Source organism: Trichomycterus rosablanca, chromosome 4 (assembly GCF_030014385.1).
Source record: "Trichomycterus rosablanca isolate fTriRos1 chromosome 4, fTriRos1.hap1, whole genome shotgun sequence".
NCBI lineage: Eukaryota > Metazoa > Chordata > Actinopteri > Siluriformes > Trichomycteridae > Trichomycterus > Trichomycterus rosablanca.
In genome coordinates, this window is record NC_085991.1 from 24,375,087 (window position 1) to 24,390,318 (window position 15,232).

Genomic DNA, 15,232 nt, shown 5'->3' on the forward strand with positions numbered 1-15,232 from the left:
GAGGAAGACCCCCAACACGGCCTGCAGGGCAAAATTGGGACAATACCCACTAATATTCTGCATTCAGAAAAGAGCTCTAAACTTCTGGAAACATATCAAATCCAGTGACCCCCACTCACTCCATTATAAAGCGCTGACATGCCAAGAGCTGAACATGGAAAGGAGTTCCCTAACCCAGCTGGTCCTGAGTCTCAGTGACCTAAAACACACTAACATCACACACACCAATCAGCCTCACCACACACTCGCCCAAAACATTAGACCCAACCAAATTATGACCAAACAAAAACAAAATTACATTAAATACTGGACTGAGACAATTCAACAACAACACAGACTCCAGTGCTACTCAGCCCTGAAGATTACTCTCTGGCGGCTTACCTGACAGAAATTAAAGAGAAAAAACTGAGGAAGGTTTTGACGATGTACAGACTCAGTGAGCACAGCCTGGCCATCGAAACCGGGCGGCGCAGACAGAGCTGGACACCCAGAGAGGCCAGGCTGTGCTCTCACTGTGAGCTGGCAGTGGTGGAGACAGAGCTGCACTTCCTAACAGAGTGCCCCAAGTACAGCTCTATCAGGAGTTTGTACTATGGGAAGATCAGCAGCATCTCCCCCGAGTTCCTACACTGCAGTAACACACACAAACTGCCCTACATACTGGGAGAGAAGAGAGGACTGATCACACACGCTGCACAATTTGTAGCAGCGTGTCACAATCTGAGGGACAACCAGTGAGGCCGAGCACAAATTATTATTGATTTTTACTGATATTACAGGGTTTTTATTTTTATTTATTTTATTAATTTTTCTTTGACGTTCTTTATTGATCACTAATAATCCTGTAAATAACTTTAATTCTAGAGTTGTATTTTTAATGTTTTATTAGTTATTTTTTTATTATTATTGTTTTTATATATATGTATCTTATTTTCTCATTTCTATTTACTGTTTATTGTTTACCGCTTTGGCAATAGTGTATCTAATTACATTCATGCCAATAAAGCACCACTGAACTGAACTGAACTGAACTGAGAGAGAGAGCGAGAGAGAGCGAGAGAGAGCGAGAGAGAGAGATGGATGGATAGATACTGCATCCTACACACATTTAGTAGTTGTAAATAATGGATAATGTAATACAAAATTTAATAATAGTAATAAAATCAATTGCAGGCACACTTGGAGGAGTTTATGATGCTGATGGCGATGGAGACTTTGATGTGGAAGATGCCAAAGTTTTGATGGGTAAGTTTGGCTCTTTCTTGCACGTCTAATAGTACGAGTGAATCTTGCATGAGCAGCGAAGGTTCGAATTTCCAGCTGCTAATATTAAACTGCTGCAACATTTATGCAAGGACATACTAGCTTCATGTGAGTAATGTATCTGCTGAATACAGTGTGACATATTGAAGTAAAATAGATTAGATTGTCAGTAGATTTAAAATAACTAAACTCCCACATCTGTTACAGAAAACGCAGTACTTTACAGGCAGTTATAATCAGTGCTTTTTACTTGTCTGGCTGCAATGCCGCTCATACACAATGACACACAGCATACTCGCTTGTATTCTAACACACAGTGGAGGACATAACACAATACTGCACCATTTAAAATAAAAACAATGTTAATAAACTAAAAGATAACTGTCCTCCAGGTGTTTAGTTAAAAAATAGTTGTAACAAAAAACAAATTAGGATTTATCTTTCTGTTTTCCTATGGTTGATATGGCAATGTAAATGACATGACAACTTAAAATTTGTTATATATACACTTACCAGCCACACTACATTCATTTACATTCACATTCACTAGATTTTCTGTTGGTCAGTAGCAGACACCATAAACTTTATCTGGCATCAATAATCGATTCTTGACTTGCATACAGCAGCTCGGCCATTGAAACTCTTGCCATGAAGCTTCCAGCTCCCAACTCGTTTCATCAGGCAGTGCAAACTTGATTAAGTAAACATAATTATGAATATATTAAATTCACAACTAATTCATTAATGCCATGGATTACTAATAAGGAGGCTTTTTCTCCATTGTTTCTGTTTCATTTTTTACTTTTGTGACTGATTATAGCATTCTTAACCCTCACATTGACCAACAGCAGGCAGGTAAGATGGTCTTCAGTTCATAGTGCACTGCACTAGAGGAAATAGAGTCATATAGAAATGGTCATATGGTGATTCTGATGCACATGCAGGAAGAAATTACACAAGCAACCTGTTCTACTGCCTTAAACCAAAGAATATATTGTAATGTATATTTTGGGCCTTGATTAATTCCAATGTACTTTGATAAAGTATTTGTTCTGCATCATTTTGGAACAGTCAGAATATGAAATGTAGTGCTTTGGAACTTCTCTGCAGTCAAAATAGGTCGAATCAAATGTCTCATTGGTAATGTCTGGTACAGCTTTTTGATTGCCTCTGTATATATGTCACAGGTGTTAACCCGAAAATAGAGTCTTCCTGTGGAAACTTTCATAAGCTAAAATGACAAAGTAAAGCCCTTACTGTTGACTTATATGGAGTAGATTGTGTGCATTACCATAACAAAAAACCCATTTAATAACAGTAACATATAGTAAAAGTAGGAATGCTATAATTACACAGCCTAAATAGAGTAGAAATAATCTATGCACAGTGTAGAGATTGTATTAAAAAAAGTAACACAAACTGAGGTCTAGCATGAGAGCTTGCAGAAGGCAAATAACCTAAAGCTCAGTGACAAGTTTTCTCAGTGTTTGGCTTCTTTCCCCCTCAATCTCTTGTGTTCTCTCTGCCGCTTAGGCTTGCCTGACTTTTGTATGGGCCGTGTGTCTGTGCACAAAGTAAGTGCTGCTAATTGTGCAGATGAGAGTTCTGATTTGTTAGAAAGCTTCCTGGCATTTCTCTGTCATGTGCTGATACCATGTGAGGGTGCAGAAGATACAGAGGGTGTTATGGAGGTGGTGGAGAAGGAGGAGGAGGAGAAGGAGAAGAGTGTCACTGGTATGTCCAGAAGTTAGAGCGCACTAGTTAAAGCAAATGAGCTACCGTACTGTGGTTTGGAAACGGGACAGATGTTTGGTGTTTTCTGCTGAATGCACCCGTCATGCGCATTAGAGGAATGAAAGGAGTTTTCCACAGTACAGTGAATGATTTGTGAGTTACTGGTTGCAGTATGTATAAGCAGGCATGTTGGTTTTGTACTCTTGATGCATCCTCTATGTTTTCTTATTTTGAAGTCTCAATGCATTCGTGTCAGTTATCATTTTATGACATTGCATGGATTGTTTTAACCAGCCGCTACCCTGTGTCTGTGAGAACTGTGACTATAAGGCAGGGAGGGGTGTCCAAACTCTTCTTGTTGGGAGCAGATGGAGTAAAAATATGCAAACAAGGGCCACAGACTCTTTCGTAATAAAACAAAAATATAATAGACCCACCTGATTACTAACAATTACACTTTTTTTAAATTTGTGTGACTAATGATCTAGGGCGGCTCACAGCAAGAAGGTCCTGGGTTCGATCCCGAGGTGGGGCGGTCCGGGTCCTTTCTGTGTGGAGTTTGCATGTTCTCCCCATGTCCGCATGGGTTTCCTCCAGGTGCTCTGGGGTGAAGTGAATTGAAGACACTAAATTGTCCAGGATTGTGTTTGATATAACCTTGTGAACTGATTAATTTTGTGTACTGAGTAATTAGCGTTTCTGTCATGAATGTAACCATTAAAATCCTAATAAACAAACAAACAAACAAACTAATGATCTACAGTATAGTTTACAGTGAGTGTTGTGTAAACTAAGAGTTTGCCAATTTCACTTAACAGTGTATAATCCTAAAGGGAAGACTACATCTGTGTATAGATTTATTTATTAGTGGTCCCCTTCTTTTCGCCCATGCTTTCTGCACAGGCGCCTCTATCTGATAACCAGGGTGTTTAAAGGCCCCAGTACCTGTAAAAGACAAATCACTGCTTTTTTATTTTTATTTCCATTTCACTTAGTATCCTAATTTTTTTTTTTTTTTAATATGAGCTTGGGTGTGTCTTGTCTTCTGCATGTTTGCCAGGGAGTGTGTGTACTGTAAGCATAAGTGCCAGGGAGTGTGTGTACTGTAAGCATAAAGCATACGTTATTACTGTATATTCTAGTTTGTTTATGTGATGGCTGCCTCACAAGCCAGATGGGTCAACGTTGTAACAGTTTGTTGATTGTTGAAAAGCTCCAGCATGGATCATCACTGGTTGCCATTTCCTGTTTATATAATAGTAATAATCTAATTACTGTTTCTTCTTACAAATTAGAGACTCCTGTGACCACTAAGAAAAAGGGTGCAAGAAAAGGTATTTAAGGAAAGATCATTGTCGAAGTTTGGCTTTGGTTTTTAGTCAAATTAGAATTGCTTGTCTGCTTCAGACTGTATCTGGATCCTGTGAATGGCTGTGCGGTTGCTGGCATGTGTGAGAGATCAGTGTGAATGCTTATTCACGTCATTAGTAGTTTCAACAGCTGCTCTTTTGGCTAATGTATTGCATATGATTTAGCATGGCTCGCAAAACCACTTCAAGGTCTTTTAGTATACATGTTAACTGTAGCGTAAACTGTATACTACAACTCCAAATCAGAAAAAGTTGGGACAGTATGGAAAATGCAAATAAAATAAAAATGCAGTGTTCCTTACATTTACTTTGACTTTTATTTGATTACAGACAGTTACCCGAGATTTTTTGCTCAACATTACATCATTTGTTAATATACCTCCATTCCTGCATTTCAGGCATGCATCACATTTCAAAAAAAGTTGGGACGGGGGCAATTTAGGGCTAGTAATGAGGTGAAAAAACTAAATAATAATGTGATTCCAAACAGGTGATGTCAGGAGGTGATTGTAATCATGGTTTGGTACAAAAGCAGCATACAGGAAAGGCTGAGTCTTTGATGAGCAAAGATGATCAGAGGATCTCCAGTTTGTCAACAAATGTGTGAGAAAATGATTGAAATGTTTAAAAACAATGTACGTCAAAGAAAGATTGGAAGAGGATTTGCATTTTTCTCCCTCCACAGTGCAAAATATCATTAAACCATTCAAGGACTCGGGAGGAATTTCAGTGCATAAAGGCCAAGGGCGCAGGCTTAATCTGAACGCCTGTAATGTTTGATCCATCAGACGGCACTGCATCAAGAACCGCCTGTTTAACAATAGCTGATATAACCACATGGGTGAGGGATTACTTTAGCAAACCTTTGTCAAGCACTACAATACAGAGTTACATGCACAAATGCCACTTAAAACTTCTCTGTGCAAAAAAAGAAGCCTTATATTAACCATGTCCAGAAGTGACGTTGACTTCTCTGGGCTCGGAGGCATCAAGGATGGACCATCACACAGTGGAAACGTGTGTTGTTGCACATACTGTTGCACATCTTAAGACGTGTTTGCAGGAAGAACGAGACAAAATAAAAGCTGAAACACTAAATCACTTGGTCTCATCGGTGCCAAAACGTCTTTTAAAAGGGTGAAAGGGAATGTCAACATTACAAAGTGGTAATTGCTTTACTGTCCCAACTTTTTTGGAATGTGTTGCAGACCTGAAATGCAGGAATGGATGTTTATTAATAAATGAAATGAAGTTGAGCAGATAAAACATGCAATATCTCAGGTTCATCCTGTCTGCAATCAAATAAAAGTCAAAGTAAATGTAAGTGTTTTTTTATTATTTGCATTTTCCATGCTGTCCCAACTTTTTCTGATTTGGGGTTGTATATATGCTTATATTGGTGGGTCATATACTAGTAGCACCAGTTCACTAGAATCTTAAAACGTTCTTTTTAGACTTTTTTTTTTATTACAAATAAATTGACACATGGACACACATTTAGGCCTGTTGATGTCCCTGTAGGGCCTTTAATTGAAAGAATGTGTTTGGATGATTGAGCTGACGGAGAGGTTGCATACTGATACTGATGTGTTTGTTTGTGACTGTCCACATAGTAACTAATAACAATTAAAACTTTTTATTACAAATCAGAGACTTCAGCTGTGACCACTAAGAAAAAGGATGCAAGCAAAGGTATTAAAGCAAAGAGTTTTTTCCCCTCTTGATTGTGATGCATTGCCTTGTTGCTGTTAATTGTTTTGCTATTGGGTGTCAAGTCCAATTCGAACAGCTTGTGCTTGTCTGAGGTAGCTGCAGGATGTGTGTGCTGACGTTGGCATGTGGTGGTATTCCAGTAGAACTTGGTAAAACTGATAGTTGCCTTGGCAGATATTATTAGTGGTTGACTGATGTGTTTTTTAAGAGGGTTGAGTTGCAATCTGCACAACAATCAAAACATTGTGTGTGTTTATGTAATACATGTATTATGTAGGTGCTGGAGTTTTTGTGATGGCTGCATGTTATTTTTGGTCACAGTGTGTGCATATTCACATATGGCTGTGTGATAACTTAATTTTTTTTCCTTTTGATTAGAGAGTCTACCTGTATCCACTAAGAAAAAAGGTGCAATCAAAGGTATTTTAATGAAACTGTATTCACGGAGATGCATCATCACTCTCTTGTTGCTTGTAGTTATTTGATTTGTTGATATTAGGACTACATTCAGGCTTCTGGAAGCTGTCGGTTGCTAGAACTGGCTTGTGTGCGCATGTGAGTGCTTGCTGATGTTTACATGTGGGAAGAGTCAGGAGGAGTCAGTGATACTGATTCAAGTTTCTTTGTGTTGCAGTTAAATGAAAAGCAGATTTTTTATATTACGAAGGTTCTTCAAAAAGTTTCTATAAACTCTATTTATTAAGAATAAAAAAAAAAAATTACATGACTTTTCTAGTCACTTTCCGATGCATTTTTCTCAGCGTCGTACCAACTTTTTTATACCATTTGGTTGAGCGCGTAGCCACTGATGCACCGCTGCTTTCACATCATCACATGAAAATCTTCTTCCCCTTAAAGCTTCTTTGAGTGATCTAAAAAAGTGGAAATCAGACGGAGCTAAATCTGTACTATAAGCTCTCTCTCAGTCTCTCAGACACGACCAATTACTACTCCTCACTGTTTCCAATCAGAATATAAAAGTGTGGAAACTTTTTGAAACGTAGGTAACTGATGCATCAGTAGATGGTCTAAAAGCTGGTATTGCTATCACAAATGGAAGTAGAAAGTCTTTCTGCATGGTGACTTGCATTCAATGAAAGCATGAGCTTTGCTGTATTTGATGGGTTATACTGAGGTTTGCTTTGTGCTACTGTGTATGATTCCATCCAGGGCCAACTGAGCATTCCTCATCTCTAGGCAACAAAGGGGTCTGTAGAATTGCAGCCATCTATTTAGATGTAGCCAGATTATTTTTTCTCATAAGGATGTATGGGAAACCTGGTAATGCGTTCCGTGGTCCAGTGGAACTGCAGATATTTTAAGCTAATGTAAAATAATGGCGTTGTTTTTTTGACTCTTTCACACTGAAAATAACACAATTTTTTTATAAAAAAAAAACACTGAAATACAATTTAAAACAGTTAAAAATCAATATAAAATACAATAAAACCTGCACTTAACCTTTACTTCTTTATTGTTTCCTTATGCTTCTTAATTGTGGAGATGCTTGATCTTGGAATACTGTATTTCTTAGCGAGCTCAGTAAGGGCGCATTCACATGAGAAGCGACAAAATGGCTTTTGCGCTGACTGCTGTTATTTCCTATGGAGTGTGCTGGTGCACAAAGCTTAACGTGACTTATTGTACTAAAACAACGAGCGAGGAATTTCTTTAGTGTAGAGAACTTATGAGCAGTTCCTGTGTCGTTCTTTTAATACATTAAGTCACAAAGTTCTTTTTTTTTTTTTTTTTTTTTTTTACGATAAGCGTTTTATACTCAGAAAAGCTGATTCTCACAATTTCTCAGAACTTCGAGCTATAACACAAGTTTAAAAGTGAAAAAGGAGGGAAATCCAGCTAAACACAGATACATGTTGATGCTTTCAAAATGGATTTGACGGTCATTTCAAGAATACAGATTCGTCTCATATTCGCACTTTGACGTTTTACTGCACTGCTCAAGCCAAGCGCTGAAAAAAGCGGCTGTTTATTGTTAATTTAAAATTAAATAAATACAATTTTTTTAAAAAGCTGAACACTTCGAGTTAAGGGGAAATGTTATGTATAAGGGTACAGATTTCTCCATGAAGTGCGTCAAGTTTTAAAGGTTTTGAGTTTAAAGGACAATGGGTTAAGGTACCACTGTGTATGTCAGGTTTACGGTTTTAATAGTTAATTTTGAATGGTGATGCAAATTCTTCCAGTTTCTTTTAACTAATAACCTGACAAGCTTACAGCATCCCAATAACATATAAAACTAAGCTTTATATCACCTCATAGCAAATTAATAGTAATAGTACAAGTAATTTTCTTTGTTTCTTTTTTATACTTTATATAATGAACAGCAGTACATTGTAGTGAATGTGCCAGTAATGTAGAACATTAAGATGAACAAAAACACTGCAGGTAAAATCAGTTCAGCATCATGAATGTTGATTTTATACAGCTGAACGTAGATTATTATACAAGCATGTAAACTTACTGATACATGACTGATGATCTGTTCAACTTTTACTACAGATAGAGAGCATAAAGAAGAGCAGCTTAAGAAAATTCAAGGTACTTAGCATGGGTTGTGCTGTTAAATGTGTGAAATGTGTGGAGAATGTGTCTGGAACTACCAAAAAACAGGCTGGCCATCAATTAGCTACTAATGAAACTTGGTTGACCCTGTTCCCAGATGGGCAAGCTTTTCATAGTGCTTAGCAGAGGCATCTGCTTTTTCTTTTCAGTGTGAACATAAGCCTATGAGCTCATGGTAATGTAAAGTTTGCTTGTCTGTGGACAGAATTACCCATGTTCCAGCAGTTTCTAGTTCTTGGCAGACCTGTATTTCTACTGCTGCAGACCCCGACCCTGATCAAGGAGAGCTGTTTCTAACACACACCCACTCTGACGTGTAGTAGCCAACCGCTTCTTTTCACCTGCCCTAGGCGGGTTCACAGAGAGATCAGTATTGCGTACAGACAGTCACACACTGATCTCTATTATTTGAAGTCTGTGGGCAGGCATCACTGTCCAGCCGGCAGAGACTGTAATTGCAGCAGTTATGAGGAATCACTTTGACCCGCTATCTCTCGGACATAGTCTGTGTCTGTGTAGCCCCCTGGTCGACCGATAGCAGAGCTGAAAAATCTCAGCAGGGGTGGGCTAGTGTGTTTTTACCACTGTGCCACCCCAATGCCGATTTGTATGAGATTGAGCGAATAAGAGTGCCAGTTATTATGGAGCTGACGGCAACATTCAGAATAATTTGAACAATTAAATGTGTGTTATATGCTTATTCATAACAAAAAAGCACAAAAGCTCCATAATTCAGGCACTGCTGAGTAGCTAGTAATAAGTAACCTAATCCTGATATTTAACATTTTGACTTAAACCTTTGGTTCCTGTATTGACATTGTTAGAGGAATAATAATAACAAATGCAACATAATTTGGCACACTAACTTTGAATGCTCTTACGCATGAGCTACATTTTTGCATTAGCAGAGAAGATCTGCCTTTATGAATGAAACACTTTTCCTCTACATTTAGCGCACTCTACTAGACAAATTGGCCACAAACTAAAGGCAGCTCTGAAGGAGCAGCTTCGAATAATCCATGAGAAGATTGAGGCCAAAAAGATTGCTAAGCTCGCACTGGCAGAAGTACGTACCATTCTTGCCCAAGAAGAAGAGGAGAAGCAAGCCATCCTTGCTGCCAGAAAAGCCAAGGAGGAGGCTGAGGCTATAGTACGTGAAGAGCGGAAGAAAAGAATGCTTGAAGAAAAACTAGCCAAGGAGAAGGCCGAAAGGGAAAGAGCTGCGCAAAAAAGGCTGGCCAAAGAAAAGGCAGAAAAGGAAAAGGCAGAAAGAGAAAGACTGGCTAAAGAGCAGGCTGAGAAAGACAGGCTGAAAAAAGAACAAGCCGAAAAAGAAAGACTAGCCAGAGAAAAAGCAGAGAAAGAGAGAGCAGAGAAAGAGCGATTAGCTAAAGAACAAGCAGAAAAAGAAAGGCTCGCTAAAGAAAAAGCAGAGAAAGAGCGGTTGGCTAAGGAACAGGCAGAAAAAGAAAAAGCAGAGAAGGAAAGGCTAGCTAAAGAAAAAGCAGAGAAAGAGAGAGCCGAAAAAGAAAGACTAGCTAAGGAAAAGGCAGAAAAAGAAAGAGCAGAACAGGAAAGGCTAGCTAAAGAAGAAGCTGAAAAGGAAAGAGCTGAAAAAGAAAGACTAGCTAGAGAGAAAGCAGAAAAAGAGAAGGCAGAACAGGAAAGATTAGCAAAAGAAAAAGCAGAAAAGGAGAGGCTAGCAAAAGAAAAAGCAGAAAAGGAGAGGCTAGCTAAAGAAAAAGCTGAGAAGGAAAGGCTAGCTAAAGAGAAAGCTGAGAAGGAAAGGCTAGCTAAAGAAAAAGCCGAGAAGGAGAGAGCAGAAAAGGAAAGACTGGCAAGAGAGAAAGCAGAACAGGAAAGACTTGCAAAAGAAAAAGCTGAGAAGGAAAGGCTAGCTAAAGAGAAAGCTGAGAAGGAAAGGCTAGCTAAAGAAAAAGCCGAGAAGGAGAGAGCAGAAAAGGAAAGACTGGCAAGAGAGAAAGCAGAACAGGAAAGACTTGCAAAAGAAAAAGCTGAGAAGGAAAGGCTAGCTAAAGAGAAAGCTGAAAAGGAAAGGCTAGCTAAAGAGAAAGCTGAGAAGGAAAGGCTAGCTAAAGAGAAAGCTGAGAAGGAAAGGCTAGCTAAAGGGAAAGCAGAGAAGGAAAGGCTAGCTAAAGAGAAAGCTGAGAAGGAAAGGCTAGCTAAAGAAAAAGCCGAGAAGGAAAGGCTAGCTAAAGAAAAAGCAGAAAAAGAACGATTGGCTAAAGAACAGGCAGAAAAAGAAAGGCTCGCTAAAGAAAAAGCAGAAAAAGAGAGAGCCGAAAAAGAAAGGCTTGCCAAAGAAAAAGCAGAGAAGGAGCGAGCAGAAAAGGAAAGACTAGCTAAAGAAAAAGCTGAAAAGGAGAGAGCTGAAAAAGAAAGGCTAGCTAAAGAGAAAGCAGAGAAGGAGAGAGCTGAAAAAGAAAGGCTAGCTAAAGAAAAAGCCGAGAAAGAGAGAGCCGAAAAAGAAAGGCTTGCTAAAGAGAAAGCAGAGAAGGAGAGAGCTGAAAAAGAAAGGCTAGCTAAAGAGAAATCAGAGAAGGAGAGAGCTGAAAAAGAAAGGCTAGCTAAAGAAAAAGCCGAGAAAGAGAGAGCCGAAAAAGAAAGGCTTGCTAAAGAGAAAGCCGAGAAAGAGAGAGCCGAAAAAGAAAGGCTTGCTAAAGAGAAAGCAGAGAAGGAGAGAGCTGAAAAAGAAAGGCTAGCTAAAGAAAAAGCCGAGAAAGAGAGAGCCGAAAAAGAAAGGCTTGCTAAAGAGAAAGCAGAGAAGGAGAGAGCTGAAAAAGAAAGGCTAGCTAAAGAGAAATCAGAGGAGAGAGCTGAAAAAGAAAGGCTAGCTAAAGAGAAAGCAGAGAAGGAGAGAGCTGAAAAAGAAAGGCTAGCTAAAGAGAAAGCAGAGAAGGAGAGAACTGAAAAAGAAAGGCTAGCTAAAGAAAAAGAAAGAGTAGCGAAAGAACATGCTGAGAAAGTCTCCAAAGGACAAAAATCTGATCAAACTCTGTCTATAAAAGAAGAATCTGAAGAACCAAGAGATCACAAAATTAATGAGAAACAGCTCATCAAGGGTCTGTTAAAGTCCTCAGTCTGGAAGGACAAAAAATGACCATGAAATAATGTGGAGCAATTTGAGGTCTGATTAGAATTTGATGTAAAAAATAAAAAGAGGATGACCTGACAAACCTACTGTAACGCAAGAATGTGTTTTAATCACAGTTTAGTAAAGATCAGTCATGGGTTCAGGTTTTGACATCTTTATATCTTTATAGGACTGTTTTGGTTGGTCCAGACTAACTGTGTTAAGTTTTTGGGTGAATTATATGGTGCTATTGACAAAACTCTTTGATTATATATTTTTAAGATATATGTTTATGATTACTTTCTGAATGAAGTGCTTTTAAAATTGTACAAATAGAATATATTATCTTTATTATTAATGTATTTTGCATGGTATTTTTAGCCCTTTTAGAAAGGACTTGTTGGAGGTAGGGCTGGGCGATATGACTAAAAAACTCATATCTCGATATGCTTTTGAGAGGTAGGCCACTGCCATTTTACTTCTAATAAATGAGCATCCCAGAACCGCGACCCAGATCAACCACATAGCAGCATAAAATCATAACCGCTGCTTATCTGAGCTTCTCTTCTTCAAATTGAGACCCATGTGTTGTTCCATTCGTGATATAATCCACTTTTTTGTAAATGTTTTCCTTCCTGTTTCCAGAATACAGTAGACCCTTGACTTACGAATTTAATTGGTTCTGAAGAGCTGTTGGTTCTGAAGTCAAAATGTTCGTTAGTTAAACCTATTTTTCCCATAAGAAATAATGTAAACAGAATTAATTCGTGCCAGACCTCCCAAACCCCCCCTTACCTAACTTCTCTAATGTCTTAAATGATCTTTTTTGTTATAAATACAAGTATATTTTCTCTTTAATCTTAAATTATAGAATAGACATTACTGTAATAAACAATAATAAACAACGATACACAGTAGTACTGTACACAAAACACATTTCAGTACAGTACAGTACGTGTGCTGTATCATACACCATAATAAGTTTCCTTTTTATTTAAAATGTATCTACCAGAAACAACAATAACTCTCATATTTCTCTATTATTTCCTTATTTATTTTAATAGTATTGTATTTTGTAGGTGTAATTGCATGAAAGAAAGAATACTTTACTTAGCCGAATTCCTTCTTCTCTCTCACTCACTGTCCCCTCTGTCTGATGCACAGTTACAGCTACTGGCAGGAGTAATTATTCAACAACAAGTTGAAACAGATCACTCGTAACCCGAAATGTTCGTATGGTAAACCGTTCGTAACCCAAGGGTCCACTGTATACTGTATATATATCCATATCCAACGGATAATTTATTCTCTTGGCTTTTGCGATTAAAAGCTGGTTATTCGTTAACTAATCTGTCACTTTATACCTCTACAACCAATAAATAGTCTTTTTTTTAATTGCCAGCTTATCTTAATGACACACATTGGAGAAATGCAAAACAATAGCATATATAGCATTTGGAGAGCATTGTTGGAGAGCGACCTATACAGCACTTTTGTGCTCTGTGTTAAACGTTGTTAAATGGTAACCTGTGTATCCAAGGCATACTCGATATAACGAATGTGGTCATTTTCAGTATCGTATAAAAAGTTATATCGAATATATCGATATTTGTGATATACCGCCCAGCCCTAGTTGGAGGGCAGCGAGCAGTTTCGGCCAATACTTGAGCTCAAATGTAAACTAGTGAAGTGTTTATTAGTGGTACCTCAAATAGACATACTATTATAGTATGGCAGTATGTGATTTGGCAGCCAGCCAATCTGACTATCAGCAGATGTGAATGTAGTTTTGTTTTTGTTTTATTTTGTTGTTTTTTGTCCCATATTTAAGTAAAAAATGAAAATGGTTAAATGCATTGGTTAGAATTTTGTGGTTACAAAGTGAACTACAGGGACATGGACAATTTTAAAATTTTATAACACTGGTTGTGTAACATGGACGGCCACCATGCTTGCATTTGAGGAACGCTGGGTCGTGGTGGTGTGTCTATAATGTGACATACACAAAGAATGTACAACCATCCATCACTGATTTTTTGTAAAAGCCAAAACCTAAATATTGGCCAAATAAGTGCCTGAACTTTCATTAAGAAAAGTAGAAATGAAGTGAACAGTTCTGGTTTATTCTGTGACATATTGTTAATTATTTAATGATTTTACTTTAAACTACATATCAGCGTTTAGGGTCATTCATGTGGCTTTTATTAGCTACTTTCAGTATTATAATGTGCTAGTAAATGTACCAAACTGTAAAGCCTAAGTTATACTTGCAGTGGAGTTTTGCAGTTGGTGCGATAACCTGATACGAGCCCTAAGGCTTCTTTTATTGGTGCAGTGAGCCATTCAGCTTTCTCTCTGATTTCTTCTAGGGAGCTTATTAAACATAATGTAGAAGCTCAGCAGTCGTCAGTCAGACTTATTCTATTTTATGAAAGCTCTCCATACAATATACAGTACATCAACCTGCAGAAATTACAATGTAGCATTTACTATTACATTTGTGGCATTTAGCAGACGCTTTTATCCAAAGTGACTTACAATTATGACTGAATACATTTTGAGCAATCGAGGGTTAAGGGCCTTGCTTAGGGGCTGAACAGTGGCAACTTGGCCGTGGTAGGGCTTGAACCTGCAACATTTTGTTTACTAGTCCAGTACCTTGACCACTGAGCTACCACTGTGTGTGATGAATTTAGCTTTTTACATCAGGACATTGGTGTGTTTACCATGGTGCAGTGGTACCACTGAAGATTTATATGTATTTACATTATTATGACATTATTTCTAGTGTCACCGTCAATGTTAATATTATTTATATTCATATGTAAGTGTAGCTTTGAATATTATATTAGTGAGGTCGGTGTAACAGATTTTTCGAAATGTCCTGGTGGTTTTTTTACCATTAATATTAATGCATAAAAATAAGCCTGAATTAAGTGCTGTCTGTACTTCTACGTATTACCAACTGTAAATGGCCCAGGGGTCGCAGGTTGTGAACTAGGGTAAGAATGACATACTGAGTGACCATTTGTTTTATTTGATTAATTTTTTAAAAATTATTTAGTGGTAATGAGTGAATTGTTGAGGGTGTGTAAATACATACAGTTTGGTTAAGAACATACTTTTTATATATTTAAATTTATTTGTTGATCCTTCCTAGTTATGGATGGGTTTTGATATTTGACATATGTGGCGCACCAAAAACTATTTTTTGTAATATAGTGAAAGTATTTTTATTTTTGCCTTTTTAAACTAAATTTTTATGTGAATCTCTACACAATCATAGTTTGGTCATGATTATGGTTTATAAATGAAACATAATTTTAACGTTGAGTTAGAATAAAGTTAGATAATTGATTAATGTTAGAAATGTGTTTTTGTGTTGGTTTATTTATGAATTTAAAACCTTACTGTGCTTATTGTTAACTGTTTGAATTTAAATAACTGGTCATCACTCACTGAATTCATGTAAAAG

The 15,232-nt window shown here is 37.7% G+C and overlaps 1 protein-coding gene across 5 annotated transcripts in view; it reads left to right on the forward strand.

Annotated features, from left to right (window-relative positions):
• The window catches only part of unm_hu7910 (un-named hu7910), a 74,510-nt gene that overhangs the window by 19,219 nt on the left and 40,059 nt on the right, over positions 1-15,232 (forward strand). For 3 of the 5 annotated variants that reach the window (XM_062994028.1, XM_062994027.1, XM_062994029.1), the window contains 6 exons: positions 1,174-1,245; positions 4,293-4,331; positions 6,018-6,059; positions 6,459-6,500; positions 8,601-8,639; positions 9,617-11,860. In XM_062994028.1, the coding sequence (XP_062850098.1) occupies positions 1,174-1,245; positions 4,293-4,331; positions 6,018-6,059; positions 6,459-6,500; positions 8,601-8,639; positions 9,617-11,784 (2,402 nt within the window). In that variant the 3' untranslated portion in view covers positions 11,785-11,860. Of the gene's footprint in view, positions 1-1,173; positions 1,246-4,292; positions 4,332-6,017; positions 6,060-6,458; positions 6,501-8,600; positions 8,640-9,616; positions 11,861-15,232 lie in introns of those variants that run through there. The other 2 variants (XM_062994030.1, XM_062994031.1) reach the window with 1 other exon arrangement.